Source organism: Acromyrmex echinatior, chromosome 9, assembly GCF_024713525.1.
Source record: "Acromyrmex echinatior isolate Ae372 chromosome 9, ASM2471352v2, whole genome shotgun sequence".
NCBI lineage: Eukaryota > Metazoa > Arthropoda > Insecta > Hymenoptera > Formicidae > Acromyrmex > Acromyrmex echinatior.
Genome location: NC_141860.1, coordinates 3082273 through 3101889, shown reverse-complemented (window position 1 = coordinate 3101889; position 19617 = coordinate 3082273). Strand labels below are relative to the sequence as shown.

The 19617-nt window shown below is 33.2% G+C and overlaps 3 protein-coding genes across 8 annotated transcripts; 1 reads left to right on the top strand and 2 right to left on the bottom strand.

Moving 5' to 3' along the window:
- Positions 1-332: 332 nt before the first annotated feature.
- LOC105151205 (A-type potassium channel modulatory protein KCNIP2) lies at positions 333-17169 on the bottom strand. Of its 4 annotated transcripts, none has more exons than XM_087409146.1 (6): positions 16744-17168; positions 16202-16425; positions 1860-2087; positions 1376-1446; positions 990-1208; positions 333-659 (listed from the first exon to the last, which is right to left on the bottom strand). In XM_087409146.1, the coding sequence occupies exons 2-6, from the start codon at positions 16362-16364 to the stop codon at positions 549-551; spliced, it is 792 nt and encodes a 263-aa protein (XP_087265272.1). In that variant the 5' UTR covers positions 16365-16425; positions 16744-17168; the 3' UTR covers positions 333-548. The 4 variants fall into 4 exon arrangements, with proteins under 4 accessions (XP_087265272.1, XP_087265273.1, XP_087265271.1 ...); XM_087409147.1 differs by lacking the exon at positions 16744-17168 and adding an exon at positions 5470-5922 and having other exon boundaries at positions 16202-16341; XM_087409145.1 differs by having other exon boundaries at positions 16202-17169.
- LOC105151204 (hypothetical protein) lies at positions 8481-16044 on the top strand. Of its 3 annotated transcripts, none has more exons than XM_011064763.2 (4): positions 8481-10732; positions 12411-12644; positions 12796-13951; positions 14144-16044. In XM_011064763.2, exons 1-4 carry the CDS (start codon positions 10646-10648, stop codon positions 14647-14649), a joined length of 1983 nt encoding a protein of 660 aa, XP_011063065.1. In that variant the 5' UTR covers positions 8481-10645; the 3' UTR covers positions 14650-16044. The 3 variants fall into 3 exon arrangements, with proteins under 3 accessions (XP_011063065.1, XP_011063067.1, XP_011063064.1); XM_011064765.2 differs by having other exon boundaries at positions 8481-11336; positions 12814-13951; XM_011064762.2 differs by having other exon boundaries at positions 8481-11336.
- A 170-nt stretch (positions 17170-17339) lies between the features above and the next one.
- mRpS26 (mitochondrial ribosomal protein S26) lies at positions 17340-19005 on the bottom strand. The gene is made up of 3 exons (XM_011064761.2): positions 18849-19005; positions 18090-18332; positions 17340-17953 (listed from the first exon to the last, which is right to left on the bottom strand). The coding sequence occupies exons 2-3, from the start codon at positions 18326-18328 to the stop codon at positions 17503-17505; spliced, it is 690 nt and encodes a 229-aa protein (XP_011063063.1). The 5' UTR covers positions 18329-18332; positions 18849-19005; the 3' UTR covers positions 17340-17502.
- Positions 19006-19617: the final 612 nt, after the last annotated feature.

Below are 19617 nucleotides of genomic sequence, written 5' to 3'. Positions count from 1 at the left end.
TTTTAAAAAAATTCTTAAAGCTATCTCTCTCTGTGAAGCTTCGAGAAACTTTAAAGCCAACTTAAATCGTTGATTCTTTCAGATTTTCAATTGTTGAACAACATATCGGAAGTTGTATTTGAAAGACTGGGTAGGTGTGTAACGAGGTACATACATATTTACAAAAGACACGTGCGAAATGGTTCTCCAGGGCCTTTTCTTAAAAATACGTATCGAGCAATGACATTTCGGTTGATTGCATTTGATTTTTTTTTCGCAAATGTCGAATTATTGCACTTTTTGTATTACTCTTATAAATTATAGGCTGACGATTCGTAGATTTAATTCGTAGATTTTTTTTTTTTGAGAAAATTCTTTTTAATGCTTTCAATCAACTTTTCTTTTTCATATGTATAATTATTAAATCATTGAAAATTTACATATTCCTCTTATCTACAAAACCAAAGCAGAATAGATTAATAGACAAGTTCGTGATATTTCATAATCATTGCTCAAAGCGTATATATTTGATAATCTGATACTGAAATTTCCGATAGAACATTAAATTCTCATAATACGGTGTCCAAAGTATCGAGACTTCGCAACAATTGCTCGTCCTTGGAGCACCACTGCACCAGCTCTTCGATGGTCACTACACCGTCCTTATTCGCATCCATCAACTAAAAATATGTATAAAATATTATTGATATTACTCAATTATTAATAATAATTAACTACACGAGCCATACAATTATCATCCATCATTAAATATCCATCATTATGATTAAAAAATAAAATTAAGAAATGTACATTATATGATAAATAAAAAAGATATATTACAATTTTTTAGAATAATTAACGAATTCTAATATATCATTAACTATGTTCTAAAAGATCGCAAAATGTTTACAATTTACAAATTTTATTTCGTTATTAATTATCTTCACTTATACGTAGTTAGCTTCAGTTCTGTTTTTGTATTAGCTAATTAAGGGTATCGTGTTACTCACATGAAAGATACGATCGACGTGTTCGCGAGCGGCCACCTGCGGCTCAAGGATTTGCGGTTGCGTGTAACGACCCAACATCTCGTAAATGGAGCCCACAACATCCAGCATTTCCTCTTTGCTTATCAAGCCATCGCCATCCAGATCGTACAGACCAAATACCCATTGCAACTTCTCCTCCACCGATCCTCTTGACACCTTCGACAATATAGTGAGGAATTCCTATTTAAAAAGAAAAATTTATAACTCAGACTATAAACCTATAATTTTCCTTGAATAGAATAAAACTTGAATAGAATCGTCTAATCAGTAAATATAAAGTAGAGTTCAAAATCACAGGGAATATTTCCGTGTTCCTTTCAAAACATTTTATTTGCGACGTCGCTCACCTCAAAGCTTATCTTGCCGGACGGTTTCCTCTTCATGGTGTTGAAAACATAATGAGCGTATTGACTTGCGTCTACAACATGTGATCAAAAAGGGACGGTAATGATAACTTAAACAGATTTATATATGATTTCTTTGTGTAACACAAGATAGACTTATTTGCCTAATAAAAAATATAAAGCTTTCAGAATTTAGAAAATTCTTATTCTTGTAAAAAAACCTGTATATAAATTAATATTTATTCTTTCATTTTAATTCGGTTAACAAGAAACCAGAAAATTTCGAAAATTAACAAAATCTGATGTAAACGAAATGTAAGAAAGAAGAAATATCATTTAAAAATTTCATTTTTACAATAAGAACGATTATTTTATTTATTTACAATTAAAAATTCACAAAGATGAAAAAAAGACGTTTGTATTTATCGTCCAATAGTCGGAATCATTATTATCATCATTGTTGTTATCATCATCATCCCTTCATTACCTCCCTGCGGAAAGAATTGCGAGAAGATTTGTTTGAAGGCATCTTCGTCGACCAGACCGGTCGGGCATTCCTGCTTGAAACCTCGGTAGATCAGCTGGATTTCCTTCCGCGAGAACCTGGTGGTAGCCGCGAGGGTGGCGAGCTCCTCCGGCTTGTGTCGGCCGCTAAGAGCAAGCGCGGCGCCCCCGGAGCTCCCTAAAACGCCCCCGAGTCCTTCAAGTTCTCCTTCTGCAAGTTCGCAAGCCCTTCACTCCTAAGACTGCGTCGCGCCTTCGAGATGCTCCCTCTCGCGCCTCCCTTCTCTTGTCGTAGAGCGCGGGAGAGTGAAAACCTTCGCTCGAAGAGTTCCAGCAATCTCCCGTCGCCCATGATTATCGAGAGAAGGGAGGTCTCCAAATCCATTTTTTTCTACTTGAAAAAGATAGATATGAAAAGGTCCTTTTCTTGTCTTATTTTTTTCTACTTTTGAGGGAATTATCGTGACTGTAAATCCCTGAAGAAGGGATATCCTCTACTCTAGAAGGGACCTACACAGTGCGTAAAGACTTGCAGGCGGAGAAGTCGTGAGAGGCGAGAGACAACAGGGGTGAAGAAATATGGAGATAATTTGCGCTATACAAGATTGCTCGTTTTTTTTATAATTACGAATTTATAAACTACGAAAACGAATTTATATGTTTTTTATATCAAAAATAAGTTAAATACTTTGTAAAATAGAATCCAAATTTTAAAAAATTAAAAAAGACATCAGTTATATATATTTTCATATATATATATATATATATCTACATATAATAATTTTCTTTTTAATTTTTATTGATTTATATATAATTAAAATATTAATTAATTAATTCTCAATAATTCATTAATAATTATTTTTAACGAACGTCCTTGTATAGTGCAAATCATTCAAGAAGATAATTGAGGAAGATTGAAAGAGCTCGAAGAAGATATTGCGAGAATACATTTTTCATATTCTGAAAGTGAAAGGATAACCATGGATTCTACTGTGCTGGTGAAATTGTTTTGTTCCATAAAAAGATTCGATTAAAGATATTTCTTGTGGTAAATGCAATTAATTGCTTGTAGTAATTGTGCTTGTTTCTTCAATTGCTTTGAAAGAGAAAAGATATATTTTATATCTTTCCTTTTATATCTATATATTTTATAAAAGGAAATGATTCAATAGTTTCTTATAAACAGAAATGCAAACTATAAAATAAATATAATTTTCAATTTTTTTAAATATTTTCATTAACATAATATTTATTAACAAGTCAATTAACTATAGGAATTAAATATTATATTACTAGTTAATTAAATAATGATAGAAATTCGCTATTAGAAAGCGCTCAATATTAATCCTAAAGAGAACTACTCATTATTTAAGCAATCGATGATAATTTAATACAATATAATACATGAAAAGAATCTAAAGATCTAAGAGTAAAAATAATCTAAAGATTCAAAAAGAGGTCTAAATATGCAGGGGTTGAAAAGTCTGAGCATTCAAGTGTTTACAAACACATTTAAGGGCTTAAAATTTTGAGATCTAAATATTTAAAAATTTGAGAATTAATATACAGAGTGTCTGGAAATAATCGCCAAATATTTCATGGGTAGATAGAGAAGATTAAACTGAGTCGAAAATTGGTCTTGAATAATTTTTTTACTCAAATACTATCAACTTTATAGAAAAGCTCCAAGAGACAAAAATCATTTGTTTTCTTCTCATAAAGTTCTAAGAATTTTTTCAAAATTTTTTATCAACTTTTTAGTACTGCATTTTCTTTTTTTTTACCAACATGAGAAAATATTAAAAAATTCTGAAAAAATTCTCAGAATTTTATGAGAAGAAAATACATGATTTTTGTCTCTTGCAGTTTTTCTGTAAAATTGATAGTATTTGAGTAAAAAATTATTCAAGACCAATATTTGGCAATTTTTAGTAATTAATATCTTGTTAACTATTGTGAAAATTGCAAAATAGTAGAGGACTTTTCGACTCAGTTTTCTCTACCTGTCCATGAAATATTTGGCGATTATTTCCAAACACCTTGTATATGTAAATATATAGAGGTAGTCTAACAATCTGAATAATCAAATTCAAACAAGAATCAGGGATATGTACATAAAAATTTTCATTGCAAATTTATATCGTCTACACTTACTGATGATAACATGTCAAAGATCACTTTCTAAAGAATTGCGACGTTTTGTCCATTCCCTACGCATGCTGCGACTATTAGCTCTGGTCCCGGGTATCCGGGGTTGCCACAGTAACGATGCAGCTCCTACCCCTTACTTCCTGACTACCCCTTCCTTACGTGAATATTACGTGAGTATTCGTCAAGAAATACGGAGGAACCTTCAAGATAAATTATTCGTAACAGAAATTTTTTATTTATGAAGGGGGGAGGGTTAATCAAGTACCATATATATATATATATATATATATATATATATATATATTTATATAAATATAAATAAATAAAAAAATTACGAAAAAAATTTTCTCTTTAATTCCTTCAGACTAATTTATTTCATATAAGGTACTAGAACTAATTTTGCCTTTTACTAAGGAAATATTACATTGCAATAAAATACAAAAAATTTAGGAATCTACAAATATATATGTATAAATATAAATCTAGAGGATTCTATAAGATTAAAAAAAAAAAAGAATTTAAATCCTAAAAAATTTTTGACTATTAGCTCTGGTCCCTCTGATAATTAAAAAATTAAAGCTAAGATTTAGATGCAAAAAAAGTTTTACGTTTATAGAAAATATTGTATCAAAATAGACAGTTAATTAGAGAGATTAGACAATGATGAGGATCCAAGAACCTCAAAAAAGCTATAAGAATTCAGAGGTCCAAGAATTGGACATAAAATCTTTAAAAGACTTAATAAAAAGCGAAGATTTAAAAATTCGAAAGTTTCAATTCTGAAATTTTAAAATGCAACATCGCCATAGAGAAATAAGTGTACAATTGAATCGAGTAAGATGAAGGAGAAAGACTTCATAAATATCAAAAGATGAGTATTTAAACGAGACCAAAAGAATCGGAGAATCGATAAGCGAGACCTGGAAAATCAAAGAAAGAGTGTTATCCAAAAATATCATCTCCCAAGATATATCCAAAGGCTCGAACCAAGGCTCGAAGCTGACACGGATATGACCTTTGACACATTAACAGTCCTGGTGGTGCGACAAGGGGTTAGACTCCGACCTACGCAAGAACTACCATTCATAGAGCATGGAATTACTACATATAAACGGACAAGGTAGACAGACAAATAGATAATCAGGCGATTTCCACAGAGGTGGGAAAGGTGTGAGAGAAGAAGAGAAGAGAAGACCCGAGCGCTGAGAAGACATCGCACCTTGGTGCTGCATTCGGCAGTTATCACCCCCCCGGCTGTCGCTCTGCTTGTCAACGACGCTCTCCGCTGAGTAGTCGATCGACTGGTCCAAGTATCAACGGCAGTGGCACATATATTGAACGGTGTCGCACGGACACGGGGCGAGGAAGCAGGAGGAAGAGCTCGATCGCGGAGCAGCCTTTCTTTCTTTCGCTTTACAATCGTTCTCGCCTTCCGGACTTACGTTTGTCGCGGCTCTTACGCGCCTTCATCGGCCAGCAAGCGCGCAGACTTCCTGCTCGACCTGCCCCTGATATATCGGCGGCGGGACGAGATTATCGGGATTACTCGATTCACCACTAATCGACGCGACGCATCCCGAGACACGCTCCGAACGAGGAGCTCCGCACGCGCACGGAGCGATATGAGAAAAGGAGAGAAAGAGAGAGCGAGAGATACAGCAAAAAGCTGGACCGCAGTTGCGGATGCTGCACACGGGATACGTCGCTCTGGCTGCTGCGGCTGCTGTCCGTCCTTCGCGATGCTGGACGGATGGCTGCGGATGACGTTACACTGCGCCGATGATGCCACACTGAACCATCGCAGGGGGTCCGTAGGAAAACGTGCCACACGTCGCTTTTAACGCGCAAGTGCGACGGTCTTCGACAGTCGGTGGTAGAAACGGCTCAGCGAAAACCTTAGACAAAAAGTTTCAAATCACTACTTCGAATGAACTGTCATTGAAAAGTCATCGAAAATTCTTAAAAATCTCCCCCAAATGTCTGGAAAGAATTATATCCAGGGAAATAACATTTTTTCAATTTTTTCTCAATAATTTTAATTTTTCTCAATAAGAGCGTTAGATATGAAATAAAAAATATTAAAATAAACTTTCTAATGCTTATTACAAATAGAATAAATTCTACCAATTCGATTAAAAAGAATTTAAATTTTCCAGTTTTTTTATAATTGGAAGAATTCAGTCTATCTAGCTTAAAAATTAACAAAATTTTATTTAAATTTGTATTTCTTATCAATTAGAATTTAGAAAAGAAATAAAAAAATAAAAAATAAATGAAACTACAGTGTCCACAGTATATAATCGATCGTTGGAGACCTCTAAGTTTTAAATAAAAATTGAAAGTTTAAAAAATGAAGGAAGTTTTTGAATCTTTGAAAAGCTATCTCAAAGGCCTCTCGAAAGCTTTTACGAAACGGTAAATATTGTACTATATCACGAAACAGAATTGACAGCCTGTCTCTTACCAGCTGCTTCACTTAAATTTCGGCTTATGAACATATCCTTCCAATAATACAATTCTATTATTGAATCCGCTCGTGAGATGTCATTTCGTAAGATGTAACTGACAAATCAAGCCACTTTAATTGCTAGCTGTTTCAAAAAATAATTTGTCCGTTAATGTTCTACGAACTACGTAATTAGAAAAAAAAATACTAACGTATTCGGCTCATAGAGTCATCAAATTATCAAGCACAACTAAAACGTTTATAGGCTCGTTCTTTTAAGCTAAATTTGTATCGTTCAGAAAAAAAAGAAAAAAAATAAATCGCGTAAGAAGTTCAGCTCTAAAAAGAATAGATCTATTGCATGTTAAATGCAAATAATAATTTAACAAAAGTTTCTATTTTCACTTTTCAATAAAACTCAGCTTCTTAATATATATATTTATTTCAAAAATTCTTTCAAGAGAGTCCAATATTTTTCTCAAAATATTTATCCTCTCGTAGGAAATACTTAAAAGTATGTGACCATTCGCTTTCTATTCAAATAGCCATATATCGATTCTGTATGAAGGTAAGTCGACGAGCTAAAGTGGATCAATTCCCCATTGGATTTCGCAAAAATAGCGAACGATTAATTAATTTATAGCGTTCTTATACTTATTTACGTCAAAGCACCGAACGTCGATATCACCTGAATGTTGTAATCGAGGAACTTGGAAGCTGCGATTATAAAATTGCGCAAATAAAAGATCCGTAACAAGTATCCATGGATGTATCCAGTGGAGAGGAAATGATTCAAACTTCCACTCAAAACTTTTTATTCATTTTTCTATTTTTAATTATAAAAAAATATAACTTTATTTTTTACTCAAAAAAAATTTTTTGTTAGATATGAAATATTCTTTTCTTCTTGTTACAATTGTATAAATAATTTCTAGAACTTGCATTAGTTAAAATTTGGACACTGTTTGATGTACATAAGAAAAATTTCGCAAGGTTTTTAAGTCAAAAAATAGAATATGCGCTGAGATATTAATGACTATGTTTAGCAGAAAAAATAGCTTTGCAATTGTTGTTAAATTCTTTAAAATATTAAAATGGATGCCTTTAATTTATCACGGATTTAAAAGTATGAACTAATTATATTAAAGAATCTTACAGTTGCAAAATTATTTTTTCTGCTAAAAATGCAGCCATTGAGCAATAAATTCTCAAATATATATTTTGTTTTAAATAACCATATTTTGTCTCTACTTTTTTTCAGGAAAAAAATTAATTATATTATAACTTACAAAATCTAATATTTTTCCTATTCAAAATCAGGAATAAGAAGACGTTTTATATTCTAAAAATCCAAAAAAGCAATTGATTAATACAAAAAATTATTTATGTGACAGAATTGATTTCCCTCAAAAAAGTCTTGGATACGACCATGCAAGTATCTGAATATCATTTTGAATACTTCTTTACATCGATTAATTCTTCCAATTAGAGAAAATTTGAGAGTATGTCTAAATCTTTCAATTAAAAAAATCTCTTAATTAAAAAAATCAAATTAATGGAGTTACATCTAATATTTACTCTTTTGATCCTTCCTTTTACTTTGAACTTGCACAAACTTTTGCATACGCACGTCTGAATCTTGGTTTTCTGTAAATTTTTTACGAGTTCTCGACGAACTTTCCGCGTAAACAAACTCGCAAGTCGATACGCAAAAGTAGCACACACAAGAATATATTCCAGTCCACCTGCGACGCAATACATTCGTCAAATACAAAAAATATTACAGAGAAAATATTTTTTAAAAAAGCTTTGTTTTTAAAAATTAAATATAATCTAGCGAGAAATGAGTCATCGAATTGATGTTGAATCGATATCAATACAATGATTTTAACATCAATTCGACGTCGATTCGACGTTTAACTGATGATCATTTCTTGCTGGGTAATTAACAATTTATTCATAAAGTATAAAATAAATTATATGTTTCTTAAAATTATACATACCAAAAAGATGTGTTAAAAAGATGTATTGGGTCATCTAAAAATCCGCGGTTTTTTGTCACTAGATGTGTGTTGATGGTCATATATCTAGTGACAAAGTACCGCGGATACTTTTTAGATGATCCAATATTAATTATAGAAAATATATCATCTGAAAAATAAGCGAAAATTAAAAGTTCCATTGTTTGGATGTACAGTCGAGAAATTTAACTTATAATATCAGAAATACATGCGAAACTTGTTTGTTTATGTTAGAACAATATATTCATTGTATAAAATTACTAATTAATGTTTATTTTTTACAAATAAGATTTTTTTTTATAAAAAATTTTCTTGTACGAATACTTTTTGCTTTCACTGTAAATGTTGCTTTAATTGTTATATTATATTATGAGGATTCTCTTCTTTCTTCTGTTTTTTTTTCTCTGGTACAATTCCTGTAATTTCATTTAAAATATTAAATGTCCTAAAAACAAAACCGAAAAGATCTTGCCTAATTATTTTATTCGGCATGTTTTGATATTGCAAATTAATTAAGCGAAATAAATGCAATGGAACCTATTAGTCAATGATTACAATTAAATAAACCTTGCGAAATTTTTCTTATGTACATCAAACAGTGTCAAAATTCTAACGCAAGTTCTAGAAATTATTTACATAGTTGTAACAGGAAGAAAAGAATATTTCATGTAACAACAAAAAATTTTTTTAGAGTAAAAAATAAAGTTACATCTAATAATGAATATTTCTCAACAAGAGACACAGATGATTCAATATAATACAATGAATTACGTCTAATCTACAATATAATCTTTGTTTCCTGTTTCTTGTTTTACCTCTTGTTTTTTTACCTCTTATCATGTTTCTTCATTTTCTGTCGTCCAAGATAAAATTGATGAAGACAAGAAATGTGACAATAAACACAATTGTTGATAAAACGGTGGGAACGAGAGAAAAAGGCAAAAGGTAAACAAATTAGAAACAGGAAGCAAAGAATATATTGCAAATCAAGTTTTAAGACTGACTGGATGCTTTCCAGCCAGAGACACAAATGACACAGTATAACACAGTCAAGCAGCTTTATCTCTGTTTAACATTGCAAACAATTAAGGATGTAATTTATTGTGTTGCACTGTATCATCTCTTGCTGGAAAGGACCCAGTATAACAAAGTAAATCACAACAACTTTGTTATTTATAATGTTAAATAAATATGAAATAACTCACTATATTATATTGTCAATTATTTCACCTTTCAATTTCATTTGTTTCTTATTGCTAGAAAATATTCAGTCACTATCACGTTCTATTGTATGTAATTTCATTGCGATTTGCGAGGCTTTAGATGGAATGAATAAATCAAACGTTACAACGTATATATCGTGATATTGAGACATGTATACGTACCATCATCACATCTCTGCAGAGACAGTGAAGATTGCGGATATACTTATGTTCATTTCCACCAACGTAGATTAACAATCTCGGTTCAACTTACTCTTGATCTTTTTCTCATTCTAAAGATTAGAAAAAGACAAAGAGTAAGTTGAACCGAGATTAAAGTTAATCTACATTAGTGGAAACGGGCATTAGACAGCAAAAGAAAAACATGCCTAAGTATACCGATCGTCACTTTACAATTAAAACCAGTCTACGTCATTTCTTGTTATTAGATCGCAATTCTGAGAGAATATGTTTCCGCGATTGGGATTGGCGTGTCAACTTTTCGCGAGTGATTAAAGGTGCGTTCGGAGAAACTTACTAATACTTGTGTATTATCCTATATTCTTGTTTTACTTATAATAAATGAAGATGGACTGACACAAATAGTACTTAAATTTCTCGAATTGCACCCTGAATTCTGAAAAGGATCCACCAGGCCGACGAATGACGATCAATAAGATCTCGATCTCGCGAGTCGGACCAATCGATAAGTACCGCGTTATCGGATTGGCTTCGACATTACCAGCATATTGTCTCTCTCCTTCTCTACGATTGTACTCGATAATTTTAATTGCGCGTCCCGGCTCCCGCTGAGAACAAGACTTTATGCCTTTATGGCGTTTCGCGCTAAAAGTCAGTCGGCTCGAATTCGAAAATCGGATCGGGCGAGCGCGGCGGAGCAGACGAAATTCCGCCATATAGATAAAGCAGCAGCAGGAGCAGCAGCAGCATGAACGTCGGCAGTGATATCACGCAGTTATCCTACAAGGAGCTGCAGGCCCTGGCCCTGAGGTATCGCGTACCGGGTAACATCAAGGTGAGTTGTCACCATCGTCGCCGACAATGCCGACATCATCATCGCGACGAAGATGTCCTAACGACCATTTTCTTTCTCCGTCTAATCTAATCCATTCTTGTCATCGCCGTCACCGGTTTTTGTTACCAAGAGACAAATTTATTCGAACTCCCGTCGAAGATCGCGCCCCGATCGATCGACGGTTGCGATCAGTTGCGATTCAAGTGGCTCCGGCGCATCCTCTGTGAGCTCTTTGAGTCGAGGAAGTCGAGCGTGGCGCGTTAAAATTGGCGATCAGCCGGATTTCTTTCAATCCGATCGAACACAGGATCCAGATGAACGTGCGATCTGGAAATTCCTAACCAAGACACGATCATCTGAAGCTGCTGCAATCCTGCAACTCGTCCAAATCGTCATTGTCATCCTGTATCGCATTAAGGGTTGTGGTAATAACGGACGGATGTGATAATATCCGGCCCATTCGAACGCCGTTCTCTCTCTTCGATCCCGATCGCTTCCCGCGATCCGAGTGGACATGAATGACCATCGCAGGACAATCGCTCGCGACCGGCAAGAACGAGCCGCTTCCTCTCGTTCATGTAACGCTGCCTCGCGATCCGGAGAGGTACGCGACATCCTAACCAAGAATTACATGAAATTGTCTACGTAACATCATCATTCTTGTCAGTTTCTCATGGACGGGATTTCCCCTACGCCCCATTACTTTCTTCTTTCCCCTAAGGTCTGCACTTTACGCTTATGCATTTCACTTTGGGTGCATTCTGTTTCACGCATGATGTGCGTAATAGATCATTTATCTTTGTTTAACATTCGGTGAATAACAAAGATAAATAATGCATCATGCGTATTATATGAGAAACACTATGCACTTTTTTTTTGTTTCAAATGCAGAGTGTAGCAAAGTGCATTAGCTAAAGCTAATTCTATAAGGTTTTATTCAGACAAACTTGTATAATCGCATAGCCATTACATATGCACAAAGAAAATTATCCAATCGCATTGTGATTGTTTAAGTTTGTCTGGATAAATTAATCCCTAATCGGTTTATTTTCAGTATTCCTATGCATTTGTTAATTTCATCTGTCTTTATTTACTGTCTTAAGATAGAGATGAGATATTGTTAGTTCAAAATTAATCGAGAACCATAATATGATTACTTTATATAATTATATTAATCATTAACTATAATTCCTATCCTGTAATTTTAGCATTAGTAATCGTTTGTTTGCAAAGATTATTTAATTTCTGCCAAAATGTTTATAAATTCTCAACTTTGATATTTCCTGTCTTATTATCAGATTTTCAACTTTTTCAATAATTAATGAAGTTTTCATTTTTCAATTCAGAGTTTCTACGTTTTTTTTAAAATAAATAAACGATATAAAATAATGTAAAAATTAAATATACTTTAAGTAAGAATATCAATATCCACAAAATTTTGACTTTTAAACCTTAGAACGTTTCCATGTAAAAAAGATTCGATTCTTTAGAGATACTAATTAAAGGTTTGCGGTATCATGATCCATTGCTAATGCCAACGTTTCGTGAACTTTGCCGTTCACTTCATCAAGGCGAGGACTGATTCGATTCATTTTCCATTTCTTTTAATTTATTTTAATTATCGCAAATGTTTGATTCCATTATCTCACTCTGTCATCTCACGATCCCTGAATTACAGAAGAAAATGCTGGTTAAAGTTCTGCAAGCCGCTAGAAGCGGAAATGATGCAGAGTTTTGCCGGTTGTTACAAGAGCTAAGGAAGAATCGCAAGAGGAAAACGAGGAAGTCAAAGGACTCGAAACTCGGGATAACATCGACGCCGTTGCACAGTCCCGATTATGTAATGACTGATGACGATTATTATTGTCAGCAACAACAACAACAGCCACAGCAACAATCGCCTTATCAGTGGGTAAGTTATTATATTTCCATAGTTGGTTGCAATATGGCATCGACATATCAATCAAATTACATTCTCGTTTTTTCTTTCACTTCTGCCATTTTATATTTCATTCAATTTCGTGATGCAGCAAACAAGCGGCAATGATTGACTTCGGACGAAGTGCTTTCCATTTTTGCAGATCGGTGCCGAGGAGGAAATAGTGAGTAAGGAAGATGATACCAAGATCCCACAATATGAGGAGTTTAAGCAGTTCCTACTCAAGAGAATTCAACGAGAATTCCAAGCGTGTGATAACAACAATAATCAGGTGGAAGATCTGAATATTGTAGATCTACGGACAACGTCGATGTCGCCCAATCTTCAAACGATCCCTCTTGTCGAACCGAGCTATCCGAAAGTAAATCTGATCAACGACACGGATCCTCTTGCGATTTCGTCGACTGACAGATCGAATTATCAAGTGCTGAAGGAACCTGAAGGAAGCTCGCAGGGTTCGTTTTTGTTAAAGAGAATGCTACAGGCACCAGTAGGCGCCAATCTAGGTGAAATTGCTAGCTCTCTCTTCTGGGCTAGCAATTTATTAGACAATTCCGACACCCTAACCGCCGAGTCAGAGAGTAATGAGAATGAGAATCAGCTGGACACAAATACCAATGAATACTACAATTTGCTGAAGAATTCTAGGGGCGAGTTCTTGCTAAACGAAGCAAACTTGGTGCCTCAGCAAGTTCCAAGTGTACTAACCAGTGACAATCAATACAGGTTTCCTAGTGACGTAGATAATCGGCCCAATTCTTACCAGAACTGGACAATCACTAGCGTGGAAGTACCCGACGGTGATCTGCAGTCCTCTAACTCTCGCGTGTTCCACGCGATCTATTACAACAATACGGATCCCACTGTAGCTACCGCGAACACGGACAACAATGTGACTTATCAGTATCAAACGGATACCTCCTGCAACAATGGTCAAAACTTCTTCAACTTTGATACGCAGAACGTCAATTACACAACCGGCACAGACATAATGGCCAATGATACCTCCGATATTTATTATCTGCAAAATTTTGGCAAACACAGCGGGGAGATGGATACGGGATATTTTCGCAACGTTGATACCTTCGGACAGAATAATGTGCAGCAAAATGTCTATGCGAATGATCAACAGTATCAATATATTTATCCTCGTTTTACTCAGGAAACAAAGAATCTATTCAACGAAAGGTTCGAGCAACCGCAAAGCGATCTCGTGCCAGGATTAGAACATAATATTAATCAAGAAACTAATACGGGGAATTTGCAGAGACCGGCAAATGGTGCGCGTTTATTTTCTTTTTTTTTATTGATATAAATAAATAATATAAAACAAACATAATGTAAAAATAAGATATATAAATTATATGTATTTTTTATATAAAAAAAATGTATACATTTTTTAATAATATCAACTGTTTTTTTCGAAGAACAGATTTTTTTTTGTTTTAATTAAGCGATATTTCATCATTCAGGAATAGTGGAAGCGTTCCGGCCAAAGTGGACTTCTGAGTCCAATAATTTGGAGAACATTCTGAATTATCATCTATCCAAGGAAGTAGATTACTCAAAATTAAGTCAAACATCCTGCGTCTATTGCTACGTGGCCCCAATCGTCTCGCAGCGATCTAATCTGGCAATTAATGACTGCTCGATTCAACGAAGATACACCGCCGAACAGCGACAACATTCCTTTTCGCCTTACTGGATGTTATATAACGACACATCGCAAGGTATGCGAATGACGAATGTGCCCAGCAATCCACTCGAGCAACCAATATCGTCACATGCAACCATTATCACTAACAACGATGATCTGAGAGAGATTACCAACAACGCTCCTATCAATGATGTGTGGATGAATCAGTATGAGCCGCCATCAATCGTTGACGACATGAACATTCAGGTTTCGGATTCGCTCTTTTATAATGTTGATCGAATCGACGATATCCCGGACGCGCCGGATATAGCAAAGACTTAAAATTCGCGCGCGATTTATGGTTTATAGTAAATAAACAACTAGAATAAAATTATGATTATTTTTAAGATGGATAGCGTTCCCCGAACCGCAAAGTGACGACGAAGGGACGTTTCTCTAGAATAATCATTTCTTTCCGTTTCTAAGTCACGGAAGAATTTTGTTAGTGTTCCAGCTTTGAACTGGAACAACCGAAGCCTATTAGTCATTGTGTACCGCGTAATTGACACCTCAGTAATTATTTTGTACAATTGCCGCGAGATGCAACAACGTACTCTTCCGTTTTCGCATCACCGACGAGTGACAGGCGCAATTATTTCTCCGATTTGTAACTGAAACGAAAATGATATTCGAACAAAAAGAAATAGCAAATGAAAATTGAATAATCGATATTATCTTGTAAGATAGATGGACGGATCTATGTTTGAACGTACAACGCTTCTATCGTAGATCATTGAAAGTTCTATTTTAAAACACAGAAGTTTCAGGACTCAATATCTTGGAAAGGCAAATATATATCGTGGATCGAAGATAAAATGATAAGATACTTATATTAAGATACTTATATTAATTAAGTACTTTTGTAGACTATTATTTACGTGAGATTGTAATGCTGTGCAATGTGAGATTTTATGTTTTTTTCATGTGTGTTAGCAAGAAAAGATTATTAGGATTTTATATTATATATAGGATTTATATGTACATACAGGTGTGTTTCGTGTAAGCATAACTTCAGAAATGAATTTAGAATACAAAAATAATACAAAAAGTTAAACATTTCTTCCACTTGATTTTATTTTCGAGTTACAGATATTTTCGTGTTTCATTAATTCTTGTTACAAATTCAACTATCTTAGCGTCTTTACACATTTCTGTCTCAATAATTAATCAGTAAGACGCGAAGATGTGTAAAGACGCTAATCCAGCTCAGTTTGTTTTCAATGAATTTAAGCACTTGCCGCTAGGCTGACCCATATTTTTTAAAAAAGGAATAACTAAACTCTAAAGTTAAAGTAATGGGGGAAAATATCAATATCACTTAAAGTTATTTACTCCATTTTTAAAAAGTATGGATCAGCCCACTGTTGTAGCAAACCCTTAATTAATTAAAACGCGAAAATATTTGTAACTCAGAAATAATGTCAAATAGAACTAATGTTTACATGAAATGTTTTGTTATTTTTGTGTTCTAAATTCATTTCTAAAGTTATGCTCATACTATGAAATACTTTGGATAATACTCATATATTGTGTCTCCTATATATTATATAGAAAATAAATAAATATAAATAAGAAATTATATAGATAAAAATTAATAAATGAAAATTTCTTATGTACTTTTAGTTAGATTACGCAGTCGAGCTGCAGTTGTATATTAATATATAATAAATAAATAAAGTTCATGCATCAAAAAAAAACTCATGCGTCTAATCCACATGTGAATTTGGTAATCATAAAAACATAGAACTCGGCAAAATCTAGCAACTATAATCAAAATTTAATAATATATCGCATGCTTTAGATTCTTTAGAATGCTAAACTTTTTCCGACTCACCCGACATAGCATCCGACTGAAACTGCGAACGGATGTAGTTTATCAGCTTCACAGAAATCGATTCCTTCCTCTGTTTTCCATACGTTCTGATTTCGTTATCCATGTCGGCTGAGTTCTTCTTTCGCTCCGTGGATCTTCCTGGTGTCACATGTACACTGTACATTTTCGCTGATATGTGAATTGTATGTCAATTTGTAATAGTTAAATCCTGATTCTTTGGAATTCTTTGGAGAACAATAATTTTTCGATTGATTGTATTTTATAATGAAAAGATTTGTCTTTACAAACTTTAATCCGAACAAAAGTTTAATCTGACCAAAAAATTTTATAAATAAAATATAAATAACTTTGTTCAGAAAAACGTTTGAGTTCATTAGTCATTAATTTTAAAAAATTTCAGAAAATAGTGATTTTACTGCACGAAAGTTTTACCGATTAATTTTATAACACTAAATAACTTTGCATTTATAATACAAAAAGTAACTTCATGATACTTTGCGTAACTTTCCAATATAAATTCCCGATAATCACGTTTCATTCACCTAATTATTGCATGGAGCACCGCGACTTTCTCATCAACTTCAACAGTTATTTTTATCACAATTTTATTTATAAACTAATCTAAAATTTGGACGAATCTCATTTACAAATATTTTCTCTGTTTCGATTCGCTTCGAGAGGCGAGAGGACAAAATCAGTGGTGCGAGTCGGCGCGTTGTCCACGAAAGACTGCTTGAAGTGCGTTAAAGGGAAGCAAGTAAATAGCAGTAGCAGGCAGTCGCTTGTATGTATATACATGTATCGTGGTTACAACCGGGTTGCATTCGAGTTGCGCGATTTTAATGAGTTGTTTTGTAGAGCACTGTGCTAATTATACAGGCTTCAAACACTTTTCGTAAGCTCTCTACAGGGACGCAAAAGTTTGACTAACCGATACCTTAATTAGTTGTGTCTTCTGCGCATTATTATTTTGCATAACTTTATGCAAAGAAACTTCTATCATAATTTTTTTAATTTCATCTATATATATATATATATATATATATGAGTTTTTTAATTATAAAATGATATGTTTATATCTAAGCTATTATTAATCGCTTAATTTTTTCTAGGAATATTAATTATGTATAGCAAGGAATAATATTGAAGTATCTATTTTATATTTATTACAATCTATAATATAATAGTTTGTATTTATCATCATTATTCCAATGAGAATCTAGAACACTTGAAAAAAAAGTACAAGTCCATTAAATTTTGGCTTTACTTTTCCGAGCAGTGTGAATATGAAATTTTCAAATTCAATTTTGCTGTTCAATGGCCGCTAGATTCTGTGTCTCTTTGATAGGTGGAATTGGTGGGCTCGGGGGACACTTTTCTTCATGCCAATTCCCTTCCAAATCCAATGCACGATTATGATTAACGATATTTGTCAAACACTCCTCGATCGCAGCATCTACATTTTCCGCAGTGATGAACGTGACAGATTCTTCTTTAACCTTTTTAACCCATTCATTAAGTTTCATCTTTTTTATCTCTTGGTTCTGCTCTTTCCTTAAAATATTCTTCAGAATGGCATTTTTGCGTCTCTCCCTCATCTCCGCCAGCTTGATCTCTCGCATCTTTGCTATTTCTGCATTCCATTCATCATTTATGGCGTTGCATGCTTTAAAGTCCTCTTCGGCCAGCTTATTAACTACTGTCTTATTAAGTTGCATTTGATTTTCTTTTACAATTTGCCTTACATATGCTCTGTAATACATTATTGGTTAATTTTTGAAACTAAGAATATACAATAATTTCAGTAGCTAGAATATTCTATTGTATTAATCATGTTTATTTTATTAATCATCATCATCAAAAGTCAGATTTATAGAATTATACATACTTAAATGATGTCATATATGTCTTATAATTATTATATAAACGCTTGAGCTCCACACAATCTTCCATAGGTATGACAGGTCTTTTTGGTACTCGAAACACTTTAGATTTTGCTGTAGGCAGCCAAATTGGTTTCCTTTTCCAACGTATACACTGTGTGTAGACAGAATTTGGAATAAAAGTCTCACAGAGTCCTGTAGTACCCATTAATGCATTAATGTTTATTATCCTCATGGTTTGCATTGTTCTAGAATTATAAAAAACTTATTGTCATGAAAATTATATTATTATCAGCTTGTAATATTGATACTTGTCACTACAATGCTATCATATCATTTCAATCAGTATTATATATATCCAGATAATATTATGTCCGAAATATGACACTTTCAAGACCTCTTAAGCTTCGTTTTCAAGCTAAAAAGAGACAGAGACAGAAAGAGTTTTAAGCCCTGCTTAAAATCCAAATAACATTGGTGCAAAAGGGCCTTATATCTGTAGTTTGCAGATGATGTTGCTGAATGTATAATACGCACATACACACACATACACACACACACACACACACACACAAAATAAAGAGATTAAGATAAATTAAATAAAGAAAGTAAATTGCAATGAACATCCTTTAAATAAAGAAACCAAAATTAATGAAACATATAGAAGATACCGAATATTAACAGTCTTCTAAAATTTTAATATATAATGTAAATGTAATATTATAATAATCAATAAATATTGAAAACAATTAAATGACAAATACCAAGATACGAAGTAATTTCGAAGTAACAACACAAATCTTTCGCCACTCCAGTTTTGGCAGGCTTTGGTTATGTTACTCCAATTTCCTCCAATTTCTCAAAAGTGAGGTTATAGTATTTCTCTTTTTTTTGGTTCCTCCCAGGCACGGCGATTCGCTGCGCTTGCGCATTTGAAATTGCGCTTTTGCATTTAAATATTCAAATGTTCTAATTATCGTAGCTGTATATAACTTCACAAAGGGAACATAAGTATCTTCTTGAAATTTTATGAACTTTATTGTACAAAATGTGTCGTGTATAGATATATAACCAAAATAAAAGGAACGTACTTTTTTAAATATTCTTATGTTAAAAAGATGGAACATTTCTTTTGAAAAAAAAAATTGATTTGTTTGTGACTTTTATCGACTTTTAAAGTTGACGAAACTACAAATAATATTATCGTAATAAAACGATAAAAGAAAGAAATATTTTTAACAAAAGTTCACTTTATAAGTTTTACACTCAAAGGCACTTTATAGTGGCTTATATACAGAATTTAAAAAAAAATTATGTCTTTCAAAATAATCTTAGTTTTGTTCATCGTTTTTAAGAATTTTTTAAATATACCGTTAAATTTTTCTTTAAATTATAGGCTTTAATTATATATGTATCAAAAGTTTTTTAATTCTTGAAAAATAAACAGAGAGAGATTTAAAAAATATGACATAATATTTTAGAGAAATGTAATTAAATCTTCGAGAAATAAAATCCGGATGCAGCAGAAAATGT

Excerpts from the sequence above, each read along its gene's own strand:
- mRpS26 (XM_011064761.2), bottom strand. The coding sequence starts at position 18,328 with ATGCAAACCATGAGGATAATAAACATTAATGCATTAATGGGTACTACA. Across the intron at positions 17,954-18,089 it reads ACATATATGACATCATTTAA|AGCATATGTAAGGCAAATTG; the intron begins GTATGTATAATT and ends AATGTATTACAG.
- LOC105151205 (XM_087409145.1), bottom strand. The coding sequence starts at position 16,364 with ATGTACAGTGTACATGTGACACCAGGAAGATCCACGGAGCGAAAGAAG. Across the intron at positions 2,088-16,201 it reads TCAGTCGGATGCTATGTCGG|AAGGAGAACTTGAAGGACTC; the intron begins GTGAGTCGGAAA and ends GCGAACTTGCAG. Across the intron at positions 660-989 it reads ACGTCGATCGTATCTTTCAT|TTGATGGATGCGAATAAGGA; the intron begins GTGAGTAACACG and ends ACATATTTTTAG.
- LOC105151204 (XM_011064762.2), top strand. The coding sequence starts at position 11,247 with ATGAATGACCATCGCAGGACAATCGCTCGCGACCGGCAAGAACGAGCC. Across the intron at positions 11,337-12,410 it reads CTGCCTCGCGATCCGGAGAG|AAGAAAATGCTGGTTAAAGT; the intron begins GTACGCGACATC and ends CCTGAATTACAG. Across the intron at positions 13,952-14,143 it reads TTTGCAGAGACCGGCAAATG|GAATAGTGGAAGCGTTCCGG; the intron begins GTGCGCGTTTAT and ends TTCATCATTCAG.